We start from the raw sequence: 22,999 nt of genomic DNA, 5'->3' as shown, positions 1-22,999 counted from the left end.
TTTTTAAATAGAAAGCATTTAAAGACTAAATTTTAGCAAAGGAAAAAAAATGTATAGTAGCGCATTTCAAGTTAATTATTAGGAAACTATACATATAATATTACTTTCACTAATTACATAAATTCGGATATAAATTACTAATAGATTTAATTTTGTTGTCTCGAATAAGTGAATCTACCTATTTTTTTTTCATTAGTTTCTTTAGATTCTTTATACTTATTTATTTAAATCAGCAATAATTTGAAAGAATAACGATCCATCTGTGGTTAAAATGAAATATCATTACTAATTATTTTAGAGAAGAATCGGTTAAATTTACAGTTAGAAATCGGTTTTTTTTAAAAAATAGGAAGCATTTAAAGACTAAATTTTAGCAAAGGAAAAAAAAATGTATAGTAGCGCATTTCAAGTTAATTATTAGGAAACTATATACATATAATATTACTTTCACTAATTACATAAATTCGGATATAAATTACTAATAGATTTAATTTTGTTGTCTCGAATAAGCGAATCTACCTATTTTAAATTTCCCCACCTCTGTTTTTTCGTGTCAATTTTGAGGGAAAGAATCCCATAAGTAACGCACGGAACGAATTCACTGGAGTGTGCCGTTTTTCGTTGGTAAGATCAGAAATGTAGGACTGTCTGTCCGCCCCGAAGATTAACACGTAGGAAAGGCATCCGACTATAAAGAAACACTGTTTTTTCAGGAAATGCCTCGCTTCGGGTGCTTTGATAACTCCCTCTCCCTCTCTGATCTTGTGTAGACACTGTCAACAATTGTCACAGCAGAGGAAAAATGAATGTCTGGTGCATCTGACAATTCTTCGCTATTGGGAACTAAAAAGTTTTCCTCTAGGACAGAAAAGCTAAGGTTTTCTTGAATTGTCTTTAATAAAAAAAATACCACCTAGTCTAACTTTTCTAAAAAAAAAAAAACCCTTATAAATTGAGTTCATACCGCAGATCTATTTTTTTTAAAAAGACGTTTAATAAATTTAATAATTCTAAATAAATAGTATTATGAATAATTTCTCAAAAATTAAGATTTAAAGGGTACCATTTAAAATATAGCTGATTTGTATATATATATATATATTTCCAAATAGGGAAATTCTTTAAATAATAGTTTATATTGCTTCTGCAAATAATTATATTTTATAAGAAGACTATGAAATCCGAATTTTCTGAATCTTCAAATACAACTTGCTGAATTTTACACTTTTTCTAAGAAACTTCAAACTTTTTAAGAACTAATATCTAAACACTCTATTTTAATTTATGAATCTAATGTTGTATTTATTTATTTATTTATTTTTAAGTTGGTTTGAAGTTATTTAAGGTGTGTGTATGCATATTTTTTTTTAACAGTTCATGGCCGAAAAGATGGAATTTTCGGAATTTTAAATTTCGATTTATTTTATCGTGGGTGTTATAATTTATACAGAGAAAACGCGGTGGGAGTTGTGCCAGTCTACATAGCGAGACTAGAGCAAAAGATACCGAAATTTTTCCATTCAGTGATTTTACTATGAGATATTGATAGGGATTTCTTTTACACGTGTAGACTTAGGAAAGGGAATCTTAAACATCTTTAAAAGAATCTTGTAAAAATGGGGGATTTTTGTCACTTTATGCTGGGAGTTTGAAAATACTGAAGTTATCCGTTTTCTGGAGCACATGTTAAAAATAATTAAATAAATGTTATCATGGGATCAGGGAATAAGAGAACATTTTAGAATGAAATTAACATGGACTAAATTAAGAAAAAAATCAGCAAATTAATTAAGATTTAATTTTAATCAAGATATTTCATTACATATATCCATATTTAGAGTTTCAATACCTATTTTCTTATTCTTTATAGATGGGAATTTAACTCCAGTTGAATAAAGGCTCTAAAAGGCATAAAGAATTATATATAATGTGATTTGAGTCAATAAAATATACTGCCGAAAAAATTACGAAATTTAAACTTTTATATTGTTTTCTGATTCTATTTATCATATTTAGTAAAATATTCTCGACACACTAATATTTTAAACAAAAAAGTCCACAATTCTAAGACTTAAATAGGCCAAATAATTACTTTTGAAAATAATCATTTTAAATACGATTTTAGATTATTTCAGTGCCTACATCAAGGAACGCCATGTACACCAATCAATGTACGACGCCTCCTAGATGCGACTGTTGATTGGCCTAACATTAGGGAATTCAAGGCATCATAACTCGATTAGCTTTAGTTTCAAAAGTGTTAATTAGTTTTGTTTAAAATGTTAGTGTCAAGAATATTTTATTTAATATAATAAATAGAACTGAGGACAATATAAATATGCAGACTTTTCCACAAGCCCACCTATTGACTCAATCAATCAACACAAACCCATAGTATTTCATATACATAGTTCATTGGTTATTAGAAAACGTTAACTAAAATGGACTTTGTTTTCAAATCAAATCCTTTCAAATTATACCTTTTTAGTTTATGCTTAAGAAATTTAACAAATCCACAAGAAACAGTGTTAAGTATATTTTAAATATATAAACTAAAGAACACAAATCTAAGGAATATTATTCATGTTAAATTAGCAGATGGTAAAATCTCAAAATTTCCTTTTAAAACAAAGATTCTGTCGGTGAAACTGGATAGGGAATTCATGGTGTTAAATATCGTTACAAACGATATCTAGTGTCTTTAGTTGGCCAGTGGAATTGCATATTGGTATCTTCTATCATTGCAATTAATCTTGATTTCAATTCTGAGGATTCAAAAGAACTTAAGAGTTACAGTAATTTCCTGCGTATTATACGCGGCGGCGTATAATCCGGAGGTGCTACTTTTAGCCCTGACAAAAAAAAATCAGCAGATAATGTGCACCGCCATATAATCCGCATAATATACGGCGGATTATCCGCTGCGGCATATTATTAGTGACGATTTTTATGTTTTTTTAACAAATAATCCTCAAATTATAAGCTCGCAATTATGCAAAATTATTGGCAAGAAGAGAGTTAGTTAATTAGAGGTCAATTAGGTCAATAGTTAAATTAGACGATATTAGTTCTACATGCGAAATGATTTAATGCGTTTTATTAACTTTCCTATAGAGACAAAATTTATAATTATGCACCATTTATACCAGTTGTAAGAAAATATTAATAAAAACATGACTGTAGGAATAAGTATTAATTAAATAAAACGGGAATTTATTTTATTTCATTTCAATACTAATGTTATAACTGCCTGTTTTTCCTTGTGTTTTTTTAAATGCATATTACTATTTAGTATTTGGTATTTGTACCTATTAAATATTAATTTGCTCAATATAGAATCTTTCAATCAAATTCGTTTGGCAAAAATATGGCTGTAAACTATTTAATAAAATTAGAATTCACAATATTATTTAAAGCTTCTTTTGCTCAATTTCCTCGTATACAGCAAGGCAGTCATAGTAACTTCGATCAAATTTTAAGCTTTTTCCATGCTCAGATAGTTCTAACAATGCTGAAGTTTTTCCATAGCAAAAACAATTTCTAAATTTTTCTCTTTCTTGTTTGTCTTTGGCTAAGTCTGCTCAAGTGGAATCCTATTGTTGTGTCTTACATCGAAGCGTTTCTGCCTTTGTTCGGGTTCTGATAAATAAATAGCTTGCATCTTGGAGTATGTGCAGATATAATGTTAGGTCTCTTTTGAAGTCCCTTGGCATAAAATTGCGAAACTCTGTCAATAAAACAGATAAAACTCTTTTTTCACAGGGGAAGATTATTATCTAGTCAACCTTTAACACTCTTTTGCCATCCAAAAACTAAATGTATGCTTATAATGCTTTGCTGGTAGCATTTGTCGATTAAATTCTTTAAAAGTCAGTACAATTTCTTTCGATTAGAAGCTTTCAAAATTAGAATTTGTGATCTCAGTAAGCGCTACATTATCTATGTTGATTACATAAACAACATTATCTATATTGTTTAAATAACAAAATTGTGTTACGCCTTTAAAGCTTGAAATATGCATGCAATCTAGTATCCCCTTCGCGGTGTCAGTGAAGTGTTAAAAGTTAAAAAATGAATAAATACTTGGTAGAGTTTGTGAGCGTTTTAGCATTATTGTAATTAATGAAAAAAAAAACCGTACAGGGTGTTCATTAATTACTGTCGGAGTTTCCGAACCTCATAACTTTCGAATAAAAAATATTACGCAAAAACCGATTACGTATTCGTAAATTACAACTCAAAGAATTATGTATTCGTTAAGTACAACTCAAAGAATTATGTATTCGTTAAGTACAACTCAAAGAATCGCCTTCAGCTGAATACCTACAAAGTGCAAATTGTGCAAGCTTTACACTTTAATATCATTAATAAAACTCTTTGAGTTGTAAGTTACGAATACATAATTCTTTGAGTTGTAATTTACGTATTCATAATTCTTTGAGCTGTAATTTACGAATACATAATCGCCTTCAGCTGAATGCCTACAAAGTGCAAATTGTGCAAGCTTTACACTTTAATATCGTTAATAAAATTCTTTGAGTTGTAATTTACGAATACGTAATCGGTTTTTGCGTAATATTTTTTATTCGAAAGTTATGAGGTTCGGAAACCCCGGCAATAATTAATGAACACCCTATATTTCGTTCTTAGAGGCACTTATGTTGCTTTTTTTGCTGTTCAATTCTTGTACGTCAAATATCCGCCCCCCCCCATTGTAAGTTTTTGTACCCTTTTTTATAAAATAATATCAGGAATATGGTCTTTTGTTTTTGGATTGTCTGTGTAAAGATTTGTTCTGTTTCCATGTTATTACTCCGGTTCCATCTGTATCATGGTGCATTTGTATTATTACTTCAGTATTATTGAGTCTTCGGTTCATTGTTTTAGTCCTTTATTTGAAATATATCGATGTTCACTGGTATTAAAATCTCTCGTAAGTGCTTTTTTTAATTTCATACATTTTAATAAATATAATTTTATGGGCATTATCAAAGCATTTGCAGTTTAACGTTTATTTTCTGCGAAGTATCGAATATTTCTTCTGGATTATTAAAAAAATACTCTCACGCTATCAAATTTAGAAACTGGAAAGAATCATTTATACAAAGCAACCACAATATTACAAGAAACAAAAATATTTTCCCGAAAATTGATCCGTTGAAAATGGACTTGCATCTGTGCAGTTTTTTTTTAAAGTCAAATAGTGTTCAGTCAGCTACATGTTCGGATTAAGATATTCTTAGTTGGTATTACATCTTTTGCACAAACGTATTTCCCTGGAGGTATGCTAATTTTATTCAGAACCGCAACACGTATAAATTATTTCTTTTCATTATAACTAAATAAATAAAATTATTGAATTAACCTAACTGGTTTTATTATTTTTATTTTCAATTTATTGATTTTTCTTTACTTTCTCAAATTGCGAAATCTTTTCAAAAATGAGTATAATATGAAAAAATTCTATTCTAGAAGTTTTAAGAACAGATTTTTTTTGGAGATGTTATTCATTTTTGTGACACCAAAATTTTTTTTTCTAACGACAGAGCTTAGATAATTATTTATATAAACATTAAAATTGCCTATAGATTTTGACACAGTTTAGTTACATTTACATCGCGTTTGTAAGCAACATAATGACTACTGTACAGAACTCGTAATTATGAACCATGGCCAGATGACGGCACTTGAACCGGCATCCGTCTCTTCAAACTTCCACTCCGTACCGACAGATAGAAATTCCAAATATCCCATAGCTCCAAAATATCCCATGCGTACAGGAGGATACCATTTGTATCAATAGGTTGTGATATTTTATAAATAATTAAACCATATATATAATTATCTTCGCCTTGCCTGGTTTTCTGGATGAATTGCATGACTCGCAATTAGTATTTTGAGCTCATGTAGCCAACGATTAATAGTGGCACATGCAACGACCTTTCAAGCAGAGATATGACCCTCATTGACGTTGCGCCTCTTTAACCAGGCAGCAACACCATTTTTAAACAGATACCTTTTACAATTTATAGAGATACCAAATTTAACAAGTATCCATATAATCGACAGTCGTACGTCTATGCTGTGAACTGGTTCCGGCTCTCCCTAAATCAAGAAGGAAAAAGTTTAGATGGTGTCATATAAAGCATTTCGTTTGTGAGACACTTGTAGATTGTCTTTACATATAATAAAGGATAAAGATGGGCAAGCTAACTTTTTTTCTGACATTATAATACATTTAGATCACACGTATCATGATAAATATTGTAATAACAAAATTATTTCGATAAGAAGTTCAGCAGATTCGATAACAGATTACGGTGCTTTATTCCAGAGGGAACACATGCAGCAAAACCCTAAGCGTACGCAAAGATTGTACTTGCAGAAATCAACAATAATCTAGCAAAAAGCAAATCACCAATGAAATAGCAGTACAGCATAAAGCGTTTAGCTTAAAGAAGCTGCAGAGCTCATTTCGCTATCAAAACTCCAAAGAGAGAATACACGACTGATTCACTCGCTTTCAAATCTCTCTTTATATAGGTTCTCCAACAGGGCAACTTTCTAGAACAATCCTAAGATCTCGTGTCCTAATAGATATTTTACCTTGATTCCTATATTTTCGAGAACCCAAATGTTTTTGTCGCTGAAGACACCAAATTTTCCGCCAAGACCGAGGTTCATTGTCCTCGCCCCCCTTCGACATCCGTTAAAATATCTGTAAAGCTCTCTTCTGCGCTATAAGATATAGCGCTGAGTATACATTACAGATACGTAAAAATATTCGTCTTGCCATGGATTATCAAATCTACTTTTGTAGATGAGTTAATGCATATCTTATGTATGTCTTTCTAATTCGTAAAATTTAGATTTGAGTAAACTAACTGAAGTAAAAATAAACTTTAACTAGAAAAGATATTGGTTAAATAAAACTACAACTATCCTGATATTTATACTTCATATATGCTCATTACTTACAAAATTTGAAACAACATTTTATATTTCGAGAGAAAAGCACTCAAATAATAGTTTATTTGCGATAGTTAAAAAGCAAATAAAATGTAAATCAATCAAATTTACACATCAATGTTAAATAAAATTAATATCAAAAATTAGAAAATCGAGTTAAATTTCACTTGTATAATTGTGTTCTTTTAAGATAAAATAAATTGAAAAAAATATATTTTACTTTTAGTATTAAAATTAAGTATTAATTAAGTAAAAATTTATAAATAAATAAATAATAAATGAATAGTTAATTCTAATCATATATTAGAAATAAATATTTTAAAAAGCATTTCCATATATGGTAATTTAGTATTTATTTATATAATTTTACACGGAACGTCTAAGACATTTAAAACATTCGACGACTTCTTTAGCAGAGACATTTTCACGAACTCAAAATTGAAAAACAAAAGAAAATAAAAAACTTTGTAACATAAGGTTGTATAAAAAGAACTGAAATCGGAACTGTGACTTAAAAATGCAAATGAAATTTCAAATCTGTTTACCGAGTATCTTTGATTATAAAACTTAAGGACTCTTGAGAAAGTGAAAGAAATCGTACTTGGCAGACTGCCAAGGCCATAACAGTGACGTCATAACCTGAAACGTGCTCCATCTATTCTTCACTTAATCCTCTACATATTTAATATTATTTAATTCATCCTCCTTTTTTCATCACTTTTAAAAGTTTAACATTTTTATTGTATATATTGTGTATGAAGTTTATCAATTTTTTTTGTCATAAATACTTTAAAATTATCTTAATCAATACTGTATATTTCTAAAGAGAAGATATTTATTCTTTTCGAACTTCTTTCCTTTATTATATACTAGCCGCCTTTGGCGACCAGCCGGTTCGCCAATCTTAATGTTCGTTAAAATTTTAATAATTAAATACTTTATGCAATTCCTACTTTAATAGCTACTTCATCAAAATATTTTAAAACTTCAAATTTTGATTGTCATATAATTCATTCATAATATTATAAAGGCCTTCAGTTATAACGTAATATGTATCTCTCTAATTTTCTGTTAGCACCCGTAGAATTTATGCTTTAAATTAAAGTGGAAAGAATTAATCTTCAATTAATATAATAATATTTTTTACTGAAACAAAGCATTTTTTTATAATCTGATTACTGAAAATAGAGTCACTCAGAGTTTAAACTTTATGGGCACTAAAGAATATCTTTTTTTAACTTATGTAATATATCAAGAATTTGTCAAAAAAATTTTCTTAGATTCATCATGAACAGATCGATTAATTAACAATGTTTAATTTTAAATGCATCAAACACTAAGAAAATAAAACGAATCGTTTAAAATAAACGGTTGAAAACAGGTTTTAAAAAAACTACTTAAAAAACGATGTACTTAAAACTATAAGCATATACAAAAAAATATATAACTAACATAAATACATTTTAATTACAAAAGCATACAACGAACCTAAAATAATTTAAATCCAGTCCGCATCTGTTGATAATAATTGTCAACACAATGCGGAATTCAGAACACAATGCGCATGCGTGAATTTTCAACGCCAGTTACGTAACACAAATACATGATTTTTTCTACGCCAGTTGGGGTAACTCTATGCGGATTAGACATTTTTAATTTCCTTTATTCTATTTTATTTTAATTCAAATGTACTTCAGAATGAATCTGAAAGATCGATTAATTAACAATGTTTAATTTTAAATGCATCAAACATTATGAAAATAAACAGAATCGTTTGAGATAATCCGCCGAAAAATATTAACCCTAGCCTCATTACTGTTGGGAGAAAAAAAAATGAAGCCTTACTCATTTGGCGGTGGGGAAAATGGAAGATTTTTTGGCGGAAAAGTTGGCGGTGGGGAAAATGGAAGATTTTTTGGCGGGAAAGTTAGTTTTTAATTAATAATTAAACTTCTAATTAAAAATTCGAAAAAAGGAACCCCAGGTGCACATTCCAAACCTCCAAGGTATACATGTACCAAATATGGTAGATGTAGGTCAAACTGTCTGGCCTGTAGAGCGCCAACACACACACACACACATTGAGCTTTATTATAAATATAGATAACTATTGAGTGACTGAGTAAAATAACAAATATTTAAAACAAATCAATGGAGTCAATATATTTAAAAGCTTAATCAGAGGATTAAAAAAACAATTGCTATTTAAAGATGAAGTCTAAACCAATCGATTTTTCATTAAATAAGAATTTTTCCCGTTTCTTTTTCTTTTTTTTTAACCATCTTTTTTTAAAATCTTTTACCAATACTGCGTCCACTAATTGTTTATAACTTTGTTTACAGCTCTAATTGTGAGGCTTTTATCTATCAAAAAGTTTCAATGTATATTTAAATTGTTTGCGCATTTAAAATAGAAAGGTCTTATTTTCATTCGGATTCCCAGTTAAAACTTATACATTTTCTGCGTTGCGTAACAAGAGTAGACACAAATTTTGACAGAGATCTGTTAAATTTCTCAGTCACAAAGGCAGAAAGTTTTAATGCAACTATATTTAAACTGGGAAATTACTCCTTAATCTCCAAAGACAATGCTTATAATTTAAATTCTACAAACTTATTCAAAGCCTTAGCTACAAGCCTACATCTCATGGGATAAATTTCTGAGTATTATTGCCAGGATATGGGAAAACCGAAATTTGTTAAGTGGTTGCTAAAGAGGGGTTCAAGTATGGTAGAAAATACTGTCTAGACTGATTTGCGCATTCCCGGGAGAATAAACTAGAGTAGGAAGCGACTATCATTTTTTTTCTCCGATACCGAAGTTCCCTTATTCCCTTGATGATACTGAATACTAAGTGAAGGTGTCGTCGAACTGTCTATGGATATTTTCGACGGGAAGCTTGATATGTGCCGCTGTTCGCTGATGATATCCTTCCGAGAAAATTGTGTTTGTCCAGAAGACATTCGAGATTCTTCGGTCAAGAACTCATCAATAGCGCTAAAGAAAGTGACCGTGGATAATGGTCACAAGATATGATATACGTACTATTGAACAAAAGATAAACCAAGAAAAAAATACAGTAAAGAAAGGACTTGGCGCTTGATTTATGTGAAGGGTGTACGGCAAAGGGAAAACTAGCCGAAGTGGTCTTCTAGGAATGTTCCTGTATAGTCTTAAATAAATGTACGTGCGAGTAATTCGCCGTCTACCATTGAAGAACAAGAGTTACGAAAGTGAATATTACAGTGCGATCTCATGGCGATTAATCACTGGGTCAAGAAGTATCAGAAAATGGAATGTAAAATATGGAGCCTTTTTTTCGAGCCGAATAAAACCCAAATTTGGCAGAGGATTGCATTTTTAGTTACAAAATCGAATGTGAATTTTTATACATTTAAGTCATTGTGTTTTTGAGTTATCGCTTTTACATGCTTGTGAAAGTGCAGATCAAAAGACGGTCAACCCTTTTACGAATTTCTACATTTTACGAATTTCTACATTTTCATTATTCAATATACGTAAATTTATCAATTTACCTTTTGTAATTAAATCGTGTTAACTTTGGTCAGCCGGGCAGATATATTTCCACTGACTGAATTTTGTTCAAGGTTTTATATATATATACAAATTTGGAATTCATACTATATACAAAATTTCATTCATCTAGCTGAAAACGTTTTTCAGTTATCGTTTTTCACTGATAGATATAATTTCAAAAAAGTGTCTTTTGGATTCAGGATTCTTTTGGATTCGTCAAATCCTCAAGTTCGTAGATTTTAGCGATTATAATACTTTCTTTTTGCATGCTTCATTTAAGAGAAAATAAAAAGGTAACCAAAATTTTTCAGATGTGCCTTCATCTTAAAATTTCTAGTTCCATTTAATTTCCTATATTTCTAAAATGTATTATTCCTAATTGTATTATAGGTCTTAACCCTACATATTTATTTATAAAAGTATTTTTCTTGTTTTCATTATTTTTCTCCATAGATATAATATCTGTATTTAATTTAAACATGCGCAAATGGAAGTAATCAAAATTCTTTGTTGTTCAGATACGAAGATAGAAATTGAGATACCTAAATTTTAGAAATAATTGCCAACCAACTTTTAAAATAAATGAAAATTGTTCTACGAAATCATTTATATGTTTGGAAATACTTAAGGTTGTGATCAGTTATTTTTACATGTGTTAAGAAATATATCTCCTATTGTAGCATGAATTATTAATATTCACTTTAAATTAGTTTTGGAAGTAATCACTGCGACAAGATATCCATCGAAGAAGAAAATTTATAATAGAAATGAGTTAAAAAGTGGCAATAAGAAAACCTTTTTACCGTTATATTTGCTGCTCTTTATAATTTGCTTTGGAAGTAAGACTTTCGATAAACATATTCTTTATTGCCCACACAAAACCCAGGCCATGTTTTCTTGGATTTACTCTTATATTTGAGTTCGATATCATTGATTTACATGGGAAGAATGCTTGGGATGATTAGCATCTACGCAAGATTCATTTAGCGATAATCTAAACATGTTTGTAAAGGTGTGTATGTAATTCATTTGGATAACCAATTGAAGTCATATTAGTCCTATTTCGTTTCTTAACCCTTTCTAGGGCCATGGGAAGTATGCTTCCCACCAAATTTATCAATCTTTGTATGAAATTATGTAGGTTGGCATAAGCTCTGACAATTTTTTTTAGTAAGTCAGAAACTTAGATGCTTCAGCTCTTTATCTCAGACAAAATGATGTGTCTTGATTCGTTACTTAATTATTAATTAACCAAATTAATTAATGAATCAAATTAAATTTATCTAATAAGCTAAAGGAATCCCTTTTCTTATTCTAATTTCAAGCCTAAAAATATTTTAACATAATTTGACTAGAAAAAAATAGCCCTTTAAAGGGTTAAATTAGAAGACAAATGATATAGAAAGCTTTCATTATTCAAGCAAGATTATTTACTTCATTTGTATTTTTTCTTCTATGAAGCAGATAAAGGGAAAACATAGTAATCGTCAGAAAACTCGAACTGGAGATCTTGAAGAATCTCCACGCTTCAGACCTCTCTGATTCCTAAAAACATGTTTTTGGAATTATATCTGTCTATATGTTTGTAAATAAGGTAATTCAAAAACGCTTTGAACTAGACGGGTGAAATTGCAGGTAATATATGGACTTTTCATTAAATCTGAAGAATTTTGTGAAATATTGAACAAAATTCGTTCAGAGCAGATCTGTCTGTCCAGCTATCCGAATAAAAATGAACGCGATAACTACAAAATGCAGAAAGCTTGATTTATGAAATTTGTATACAGCTTTTAACCTAAAGTGTAGCTGGGTCTCCAATATGGAGCCAAATCCTTCAAGGGATTTGCGGTCTGTCGGTCTGTTCTTTCACAAGCATGCAAATGCAATAGATCAAAAACGGAAAGATTTAAATATTGGAAATTTGCTATGTCATCTTCTGGTTACAATTGCAGTTAAGTGTTGAATTTTGATTTTCATCGATATGAAAAAAAACGTTCAAAATACACATTCGGTTTTCTGGTACTTTTGCATTAACCACATCTCGCAATTAATCACCCACAAAAAAACCGCCAAATATCACTCTCTAACATGCTTCTTGGTAACTGTTGTTCGCTAATGACATGTTAATTATACATGTACGCTTATTGGAGACAAGTACATTTATTAGAGAGTCTGCAAGAAAGTTTCAATGAAAGCTCTCTCGCTACTTATTTCTTGCATATGGTTGAATTAAAATATTACTGTATATTGTTGATAATTGGATAATCCTATATGCATTTTCAAGTTGTGGGGTAATGTTGGAAACGTCTTTATTCAAAAAAGTTTTTCTTGAAGCTATCACAGATAAACATGTCATAAATTTTAACAGTGGAAACTTACTTTACAGTGGTTGATGTTTCATAGATTTCAATCTAATAGATCAAAGTTTTTTCCCCCGCATTCCTTTTATTTCCTATACATAGAGAATACTCTAAAACATTGAAAAGCAAAAAGAACTCTTACTTCTGTTGTTCTGTTCACTTGGCTATATAATAATGATAACTGATGCAAAGCGTCTCTGTGCGTATTGTTTTCCTTTATAACAGACTGAAGCAGCGTCTCAGCTTGTTGAAAGCTTCTTTCTTGCATTAAAACCTGGGCCTGTAAGCAAACATACGACACGCTTCTAATATATTGCCGAAAAGTAACAGAACTTATTTCTCATAATTATAACAAAAGATTAATAATCAGAATAAATTTTAATTCATGAATAGTATTAGAAGATAAAATTAAATTTCTAAACAAAATTTTAAAAAAATATCCTAAGCACAAATTCATTTGAAATATTATATCCAGTTGAGTTATTTATAAAGATTAGAATATTATGATTTCGCACGAACTAAGCTTATAACAAAAATTAAACAAAAAAATAAACTATAATTTACGACAATTTTATGATATATTGAAAAGTTGCGAGGATATTAGATATAGCGATATCTTGTTTCACTGCATTTTTCCTTGAAGATATATTTCGAAAAATATTTCTTCATACAAATGTCTTACATTTGTATGAAGAGTAAAAAAAATATGTCTTATCTCCATGTTAATAAAAATAAAATAATAAATAAATATAATAGAAGATAGTCATGAATGAAAAGCTATACCCTTTCAAAAATTTAAGACAGGTTTTGTAATGTTGAACAGTTTTTTTTTAATTCTAAATTTTTAATAATATTTGTAAATAGAGACTCTTTTATATGAAATAAGACTTGAAAAATTCTTTTTTTTTAAATTTTTCGGCTTCGCATTATTACTATTTCGCTAAAAATGTACCATCTCTTTTGAAATATAAAATAAAATTTATATTATCTGATTTTTAATATTGATCTTGATTTCATTCTAGAAAACAGCCTTAGAAGTTAAATGTTTATCCAGCTTTCGTAAGACGAAACTTAGAATCCTACTTGTTCAAATGGTGTAAATTCCGAAGTTGAATAAAATTTTATATTTATTTTCATTTTATTCGAGAGAGCAATTTTTGATACTAAATTTTTATTCAGTCTTCGTAAGACAAAATTAGAATATTCTGAATTTCCTCTAATTGTTTAAACGCTCTTTTAGGATAAAACTAGAAAAAATAAAATATGAACTTACGAAATGAACTCTTCCTTCGACGTAATCAGTGTACTTCTCGTACAAATCCTTGTACAGCTTGTTGGCTTCTGCAATGCGTCCAGCACTAATATAGAGAACACCCAAGTTGTCCATTATTTTTGGTTCCGAGTTAATGGACAAGGCCCTGAAAAAAAGATGTCTTATCTTTAATGAAATAACTTCATGTCCATGGGCGTAGTTCCTATCGAAGCTTGACATGTACCTTGTTGAGCTAGTTTATTTGACGTTGTTACACCAATAAAAGAAAATGAAGTAAAACAAGTTATGCGTAAAAAATCGAAAAGCCTCTACATTTCAGTAAAATATTTACCATAACGAAGGTGTGGTGAAGAAAAATCAATACATCCCAATGTCAAATGTGTTTTGAAAACTTTCCATCGGTATCCTCAAAGAATTAAAGAATATTTTTGCTTCATTTATGGTGGGATTGTAAAATTATTAAGACTTCGGTCTTTTTAAGGTGGAATGAACTGTTAATTAAATGAGATAATCATGCATGTCATGTTGCTTAATTTCGTATTAAATTAAATACTTTTTAGTCAAGGTCAGAATCCCCATTTTATAAATCCCCTCTTTTATGAAATATTTCGAGCTTTCTTTATTAATTCCTCTTGGTTTGTTTAATTTAACTAGTCTAATTAACGTTTAGGTTCAAAGATACATGATAGTGATTTGGGGTTGTATTTCGTCATTATGAACAAATATTCAAATAATAACAACGAGAAATAGAGGTTGGATTTCTATTTTCGAACTTCCATATTAAATCATACCAGAAAGATATTTGACCCTGGAGGGATTTAATCGACTCTTGGCCAACGTACACAACAGATCAATTTAGCTAATTTGCGTCCTATTTGGAAGCAAAACTTCTTTGGTACGAAAATCGTGATGTAGAACTGCTATCGAAGGGCATAGAAAATAGCCTTATTGGTACATTGCTCTTTTCGCAGTTTCTTTCTTTCATCAGAAGGGGTATATTAGACCCCGACGGATTTAAAGCACCCCGAGCCCGTTTACATGGCAGTTCTAATTCTCTGTTCTTGAGGCCAAGACAATACCATTGCCACCTCTCGCACACGGTGGATTTTCGTTGGAATCGGGTTTCGAGCCTTTGAACCTCAAACCCAAAGCTTGATGCTGTCATCACATTGCTTTGAAATAGTTTTTTTTTTAAATGTCTTTTCCGTTGGAGAAACTGTCATTGCCGTTTTCCCTAAATTTCTAACATATAATGTTTATCCTTGGTTTTACTTGATCATATAACATCTCTCTGAATTTTATATGTCATTCAAGATATGTATTCAAATATTGAAAAAAAAAATAACTGTTTTTTTTTTAATTTTTTTTATTTCCTTTGATTTTATATCACAAATAATAAATAATCCCTCGGTAATTCTTTTCGAGAAATTTTATTTCAACTTTTTATGTTGCATTACATTATAGGACTCGATGACGTCTTAAAGAATTATTATATAAATAGAATTATATTATTGAAAGATATTAATAGAGACATCTCCCTTCCGTGAACATACAGGAGTTTATTTTTTTAGAAATAAAATAAATATTAAAATATTAATGAAGATTCCAGCTGATTGTTCTGCATATATGATAAATTATAAAAAATAATTCCTCTTATCATATTCCAGCTGTAACAAAAGACAGAGCAGATAATTTAAAGCAATTGTGAATTTTAAAAAAACAGGACTGATTTGGATTAATGAGAACAACACAATCCACTGAGCTTCTAATCTTTTTCATTTTTATATTAGTATTAATTGCTGGTGAAAAATTCAATTTGAACGTCATTTGGAAATTCTTAGTTCAAAATTATATTTATATTATAGAGGTAATATAAATATAATATTAACTCTCTTATAAAAGGGCCAGATAATTAATGTTTTAAATAGTGAGAAAGTGTAAATAGCGAGAAACTGATAATTATAGACAAATATAAGGCGTGGAAATCTAGTGAGTGGGTTGTCAGCTCAGGTGTATTCCTCGTCTTCTGACCACGGTTTAAATTTATAAAATAATTCCCTAAACAGCTCTCTTGTTGTTTCAAAGCAGGACGCTAATATAACTATATTAATTAATTACAGAGAATAAACATCCGATGTAAATTAACGGTTGACACTACCTAACCTTCTCTACCTTAGTAATTCTGTTTATTCTTTGCGACTCGGAAAAGAATAATTAAAATGCCGTGTAATGGGCTATTTTAATTTAGATGTCTTTTATAGTGCGAGTACAGAATTACTTAAGATGCAATTAAAGTTTTTATCTGCATGAATCATTACACTTTTAAAATTTAACATTTTAACTTTTAACCTTTGTGTTTAAAATATTAATAAGGCGATCATTCCAGATGAAAAACAGAAATAATTCTTCCTATCGAAATTTATAATCTAATTTCTATTTGCATCCCTTATACCCTGTGCCCTCTGTCTTGCAAGTTCATAAACATTATCGGAATTATTTTCACCCTCAGCCTTTTACAAACGACGCCATGGTTAGTCGAACCAATTTTGGCCAGTTACGACGCCATTTTCTTTCGATTATACCCGTTTGAATTGCCTGACGTGCTGTTTTCGGCGGGAGACATAAAATTTCATAATATACATTCAGAATTTTAATATACAGGGTATTGCAGAATTCGACCGACATATTCAAAGGCGTGATAGAAAGCATCGAGAGGATGAAAAATTACTATCGAACATAGGGTCGCAATCCACATTTAGTCGATGAAAATTGTATTAGTAGATTGATCAAACGAATGCGCCAATTACCAGCAATCAATCCTTAGTCCGTCGATACAATGACCTTCGCGGCCGCAACTTCGAACAATTCCTATAAAAATTTCTCGACATCTGCTTTCTAACCTTGAATTGCGATACATTATCTATATTGTAATCTGGCTTTATATCAAATAAATGTTTTTATTGCATCTTTTTGTAACACTAGATGTTACACCCTTAGTCTTTTTTTTTTTTTTTTTGCAACTTTTTCTCACTAAATGATATTTGAAATCCTGTGTTTTAAGGCAATTTTTCATCCTGTTGATGCTTACTATCATTCCTCTGAATCTGTTAACCCTTTCTAGGGCAGTGGGAAGTATGTTTCCCACCAAATTTATCAATCTTTGTATGAAATTATGTAGGTTGGCATAAGTTCTGACAATTTTTTTTAGTAAGTCAGAAACTTAGATGCTTCAGTTCTTTATCTCAGACAAAATGATGTGTCTTGATTTGTTACTTAATTATTAATTAACCAAATTAATTAATTAATCAAATTAAATTTATCTAATAAGCTAAATGAATCCCTTTTCTTATTCTAATTCCAAGCCTAAAAATATTTTAACATAATATAACTAGAAAAAAATGGCCCTTTAAAGGGTTAATCGAATTCTGTAACATACTGAATTTAGGAAATATGAAAGGAATCTTGCAAACGCCGAGAAAACGTTTAAAAAACGGAAACATTAAAAAAACGGAAATGTAAAAAGCGAGGCAAAGCAGTAGTATACGCACTGAGAAAATAACCCGGTATATTTAATCGAATTTATTTTTGCACCAAACACTAGCCTTCGAATAATATATTTAACCTTTGGACATTTCGGCATCTTTGAAAAATGTTTTCAAAATATGCCGAAATGTCAGAAATATTCCAAGGGTCATTTCTAGCGTATTTAATTTATAAACAGGTTAAATGTCCCCTTCAGGTTAATGTCATGTAGTCATAGTAAAACCATTCAGAAATAAATGACCACGTCATGTTTGCTTCGACCTATAGTCACGCGACACAGATGATCATAAATCTCCCCCTCTACAAATGGACAGTAACTTCTTTCTGGTAGGAGTGCTTTCTGAAGACCTTTCTTTATTCTTTCTTGCATGGACTTTCTTTTTATAAGATAATATCCCTCCCATTCAGAATAATGATATTGCTAAAGTGAATTTTCATTCAAAGAAAAGAAATGCTAGTTGCTTATGTCAAATTATGACATGTCCCATTCAGATTATGTGCCTAGTTTAAGTACATTGGATTATCCTTCTATTAATTGATTCTTTTGTATTAAGGGAAAATACATGTAAATTTTTAAAAAAAGAATTTTTACATTTTTTCGATTCGCGCCTTTAGGTTTAACCCTAACTATCAGATCCAAACATGACAAAGGAGTCATATTATTGCTTTTTATGCTTATAAGTTAAAATTAAATAATTCCAAGACGCTATAAATCAATACAAAAATTACACATAATTCGTAAGAATTTATAGTATTCTAAGAATTTTTTACTAAATATATTAGCTAGTATATTCCCGAATCAAAAGGTATCATTTAATTGGATAGTGAATAAAGCAAACTCTAAGAAGTTAAAAGATTTTGGCGATCATACTTCCGTCTGAAATATTAAGTATTGTAGCAAATATGATCAATGAATGCTTATTTTCATATGTATTTGAAAAATCATAACTGAAAATTAGTGCAAAATTATATGTATTTTTCAGCTGCGTCCAGCATTTTCTGTCTTTTAACCAGATATTTTATGAAGCGTTCACAAATTTGAGAAATATTCGTTATCTAAAATGTATAAAACATACTGCTTGATTATCAGTGCAATTTTCTTTTGCGTCATCGTCTATCAAGTTTCTATTCGGTTTTCTGTTCTCAAAATATTTGTTTAAACAACTGAGTAGTGTTTTAAGCAAAAATAGATGTACTATCTATTCGCCTTATCTTGATAATAAAAATTTAAAAAAAATTAAAGACATATTTTTATTAAACAATTTCTTGATTCATTATTATAAAATATGAAATCTGGAGAATCATTCATTCTCACATTCACTGCTAGATGGCACCGCTATTATGGAATCCAAATTTAATTAAATTTAAACCATTTACTTCCGGTTAACTTTTGAAAATAATAAAATAGTGTATTCACACCGGAATGTCGGATTGTGCATGAAGAATTGTATAAACATTCGACGGTTAAATCCCATCTTAGCACATATGATGTACGTCAATTAGAATTTGTAAAGATTGAGATAGGTCATCAATAACAAGCTATTCAGTTGGCAATCAGAAATTCTTATCATTCTAAATGTAATTACCGATTGCAATTTTCTTAATTTATTTTGATTAGTACAGAAAAATGGTTTGATTGCATTCATATCTCGCAATTAAGTTTGATGAAGGTTATTTTATGATAGAACTTCTCATCTGAGCCTGATGAGGGGATGTAGTCAAAGCCTGATACAAGCTAAATATTAGCCGATAGCATAATCTTCAAACACCAACGTGAAAACGTTTTACTCCTATGGATTTACCTAGTATCAGGCCTTCATACATCTCTCTCTTACGAATGCATGAATATCAATGATAACTGACAATAAATCGTTAAAACGGTTGTCAAAAATTAGAATCAGAATTGTTAGTATTTTTCATCTCCATCTAATTGCTTGTCAAAAGCTGAACCTGTCGCTTCATCCCCATTATTAAGTGGGCTGTGGTGAGCAGGACATACATCCACTTACAGTAGGTGGGATGAGGGCTCAAAGATGTGACTCTCCTTTTTAGAAGATTACGCCTGATGGTCACTACGGTACATATAATAAAAAGAATGAAACATGAAGCTGAGAAACAATAAGGTGGTAACAGAAGATAATACTTTCTAATTCTAATTCATAACTGCTGCTTTTTTTTCAATTGATTATCATACATAATTAATATTCACACACTGGAAAATATAAAAATGTCCATGCATGTTAAAGCTAAGTAAATGCTCTAGAATAGTTCTAATACATATTTAAATGAAAAAGTGTTTTTCCACCAGTCATCGTAAACTTAAATCACGTTTAGCATTAATAAAGACAATGGAAGTAAACAACACTTTAAATATGTGCTATATAGATTTTAAGATTTTAATTAAAGAAATATTCAATTCATATTTCAATTCTTTGTTCAGATAGTTTTACAGTGCTTTCTACTGAGTGTCTATTAAAGTTTTACGGCCAGCCCCTTAGGTGTTGATTTTCGAAACTAATAACAAACAAAATCAAAACTTAATTTCCTGTACTCAATGGACCCATTTTCGAACATTTCGGATTTTTCAAAAAGATCTTTTTCGCGTATTCTATCGGAATCTAAGACAAGAATGTCACTTTTGAAAAGAAACAGAAAATACAAAAAGAAGAAAATTGTTTTCAATCTGGTGGGGAAAAAAATGAGGAAAAAAAAATGGCTTCCCTGATTTTGTGCAAAACTCCCACTTTGAGAAGGAAACTTTCGAAGATTGATAGAGACAGATGAACGGAAATAAAATCTCCCTAAAAACCTTTCAATAAAGAAAGCGGACGTTCATTTTCGGGTATTTTCATTCAACGGAAAAGAGAGCTCGGCTCATTTTCTATGAGAGCCAAGATCAATGGGAAAGCTCCGAGCGAGCTGTTTACAATAATGGGGCCTTCTCCGAAGAAGCTTTGACAAAAGGCATCGTGAAGAGTTAAGTTACGGGGCAGATCTTAGGATAGAGATTTATTTAACGAAAGGCTATTAATAAATAACAATAATTGTGACGCTATTTACTGATGAAAGCGTACAGAGCGGAAACGATGTAGCTATTACAAAGGTGGTGTACGTCTGCGCCAAACTCCTTGAGGCTGTAAACTCATTGTTTAAAGAACAATGATAATGCATTATCACATTCGCTGGAAATCTTTCACAGGCAGTAAACATTCTGGTGATGTGCTCTCACGCAGCTTTGCCGGAGTAATTATTATTCTTTTGTTAAATCTCATTTCTCAGCATGTTTGAAAGATTTTTTAAAAGACGCCACATGTGTAAGCAACATCATTTTTCTTAGAAAATCTTTCAGAAGAAAATATTTCCATTTTTTTTTCACTAAGGTACGTTAAAAGGGTCTTATTTCTACTCTTTTTCTGAAGCATTAACTTGTTCCTTTTTTTTTTAATTATCGCTTCTCTTTTTTAAAAAAAGAGAAAGAAAAAAATGCAAGTGACGCTTCGGTTAATTTCACTCCAAAGAAATTTGTAAGCGAATTTTTGATTCTTAAAAATAAAAATTGCGTTCACAGCCTGGCTTAACTAGCGACATGGCAAAAAAAGAAGAAGAATCGACTTGGAGAACAAAAAGTTGCAATCTTTCCCCTTATTGATCGTGCTTAACAAGTGTAACAGTTTAAAATTAAGTTACTGTTCTGCAGTTCTCGAAACATCCACAGAATATTTTCTAAAACAATGCTGCAAGTATATAACAGTCTTACTGTTAATTTTCTTGAAGATATTCGTCTTATCATATTATAAAAAGTTGCAAAATATATTTTATCCATTCCACTAAAAGTAGTCATAATTTTTTTAGATACTAGAACACAGAAGTTGCATTTTTTTCTGGAATATAATATTCTAATATAAATTCTTCTTTCACAATTATTTGTATATTCTATTAAGCAGAGATTGCTTTTTCCACATGATGCTGGAATAACATGCATTTATTTGCCTTAAATGTTCGTTAAATATATGTATTGGCTGAATTCTTTAGCGACGGATCAACAATCTATTGTTATAGTAAACGGTATTTACGAACTGCTGAAATAACTATGAAAACATGAAAAAAAACATCATAACACTTCCTTCCGGTTTAGAACTATAGATGTGCCTTTTTTCATCATAGAAGTGTAGAAAAGCTCCGGCAGATTAAATTCTCGTTGTAAAGTAAAGTTTAGTTGCACAAAATGCTGATTATTCAAATTAATTTTTAAGTATGGAAGATAATTTATTTAACGTTCTTGAACGCGCAGGTCGGAATTCTCAATTAGCACATTTTCCAAAGTTAATGGCCAAACATTAGCATGGCATTGGTGAAGGGAACTGTTTACTACCTTCATCGGTCTGAGAATGACTTCAGTTAATAAGCTGTGCGCAATTGTGGTTGCGCATCATTGACTTCTTAATATACCTGGCAGGTTCACAATTGCTACTCTAAGGTAAATTTTAACGGTGATGATATCTTCCTCCGTGACAAATGAAATATGAAAAGAAAATAATATGTTCTAAAATACGCCTAACTTTACAACTAAATTGTCATTTATTAATTCTTAATCTTACTTTCTCCCAAAGTAGTATAGATAAAGTATAATAATCGCCAAAAAAATCGAACTTGAGATTTTGACGAATCTTCACATTTTACACATCCCTCAGTTCAAAAAACACAATTTTGGAAAATGTCCATCTTTCTGTCTGCAACAAAGAATTCAAAAACGCTTTGAGCTAGACAGATGAAGTTTGGTATATGATCATTTCCCCAAATTTGTAGACATCTATCAAATTTTGAGCGGATTCCGCTCAGAGGAAAGCTGTCTGTGCAGCTTTTCAAATATAAGTTAACGAAACGAAGATATCTAGATATTTAAAATTCGGTACGCAGAATTAACATCTATAGTCTAGATACCTATAGAATTTTGAGCCAAATCCAACAACGGATTGACCGTCTGTCGGTTTGTACTTTTAGAACTATGTAAATGCAATAACTCAAAAACAGGAAAAATTTAAATAATTAATAATTAAAGTAATTAAATAATTAAGAATTAAATTAAATAATAAATTAATAAAAAAAATTAATACTTCAAATTTGGTATGGAATTTTGGGGATACGAGTATAGTTTTGAGTCAAATTTTGTTTCAATCGGGTGAAAAACGCATCTAAAATATAAATTCGATTTTCGGATACTATGATCAGCACGCCAGGAATTTATCGCCAAATTCACGCCAAAAGTTAATATTTCGTAACTATTGTGCGCCAAAGCTATGCAAGGTGTTCTCAATG

At 30.2% G+C, this 22,999-nt stretch overlaps 1 protein-coding gene across 1 annotated transcript in view; it reads right to left on the bottom strand.

Annotated features, from left to right (window-relative positions):
* LOC129960652 (protein O-mannosyl-transferase TMTC1-like) overlaps window positions 1-22,999 on the bottom strand; it is a 295,526-nt gene that overhangs the window by 38,598 nt on the left and 233,929 nt on the right. Inside the window, exons 14-15 of the mRNA XM_056074201.1 lie at window positions 14,141-14,285; window positions 13,010-13,147 (exon numbers count right to left, since the gene is read on the bottom strand). Coding sequence (XP_055930176.1) covers window positions 13,010-13,147; window positions 14,141-14,285 — 283 coding nt within the window. The remainder of the gene's footprint in view (window positions 1-13,009; window positions 13,148-14,140; window positions 14,286-22,999) is intronic.

Source organism: Argiope bruennichi, chromosome X2 (genome assembly GCF_947563725.1).
Source record: "Argiope bruennichi chromosome X2, qqArgBrue1.1, whole genome shotgun sequence".
Classification (NCBI taxonomy): domain Eukaryota; kingdom Metazoa; phylum Arthropoda; class Arachnida; order Araneae; family Araneidae; genus Argiope; species Argiope bruennichi.
Note: the sequence above shows the minus strand (reverse complement) of the source record. Positions and strands in the feature narration are given on the sequence as shown.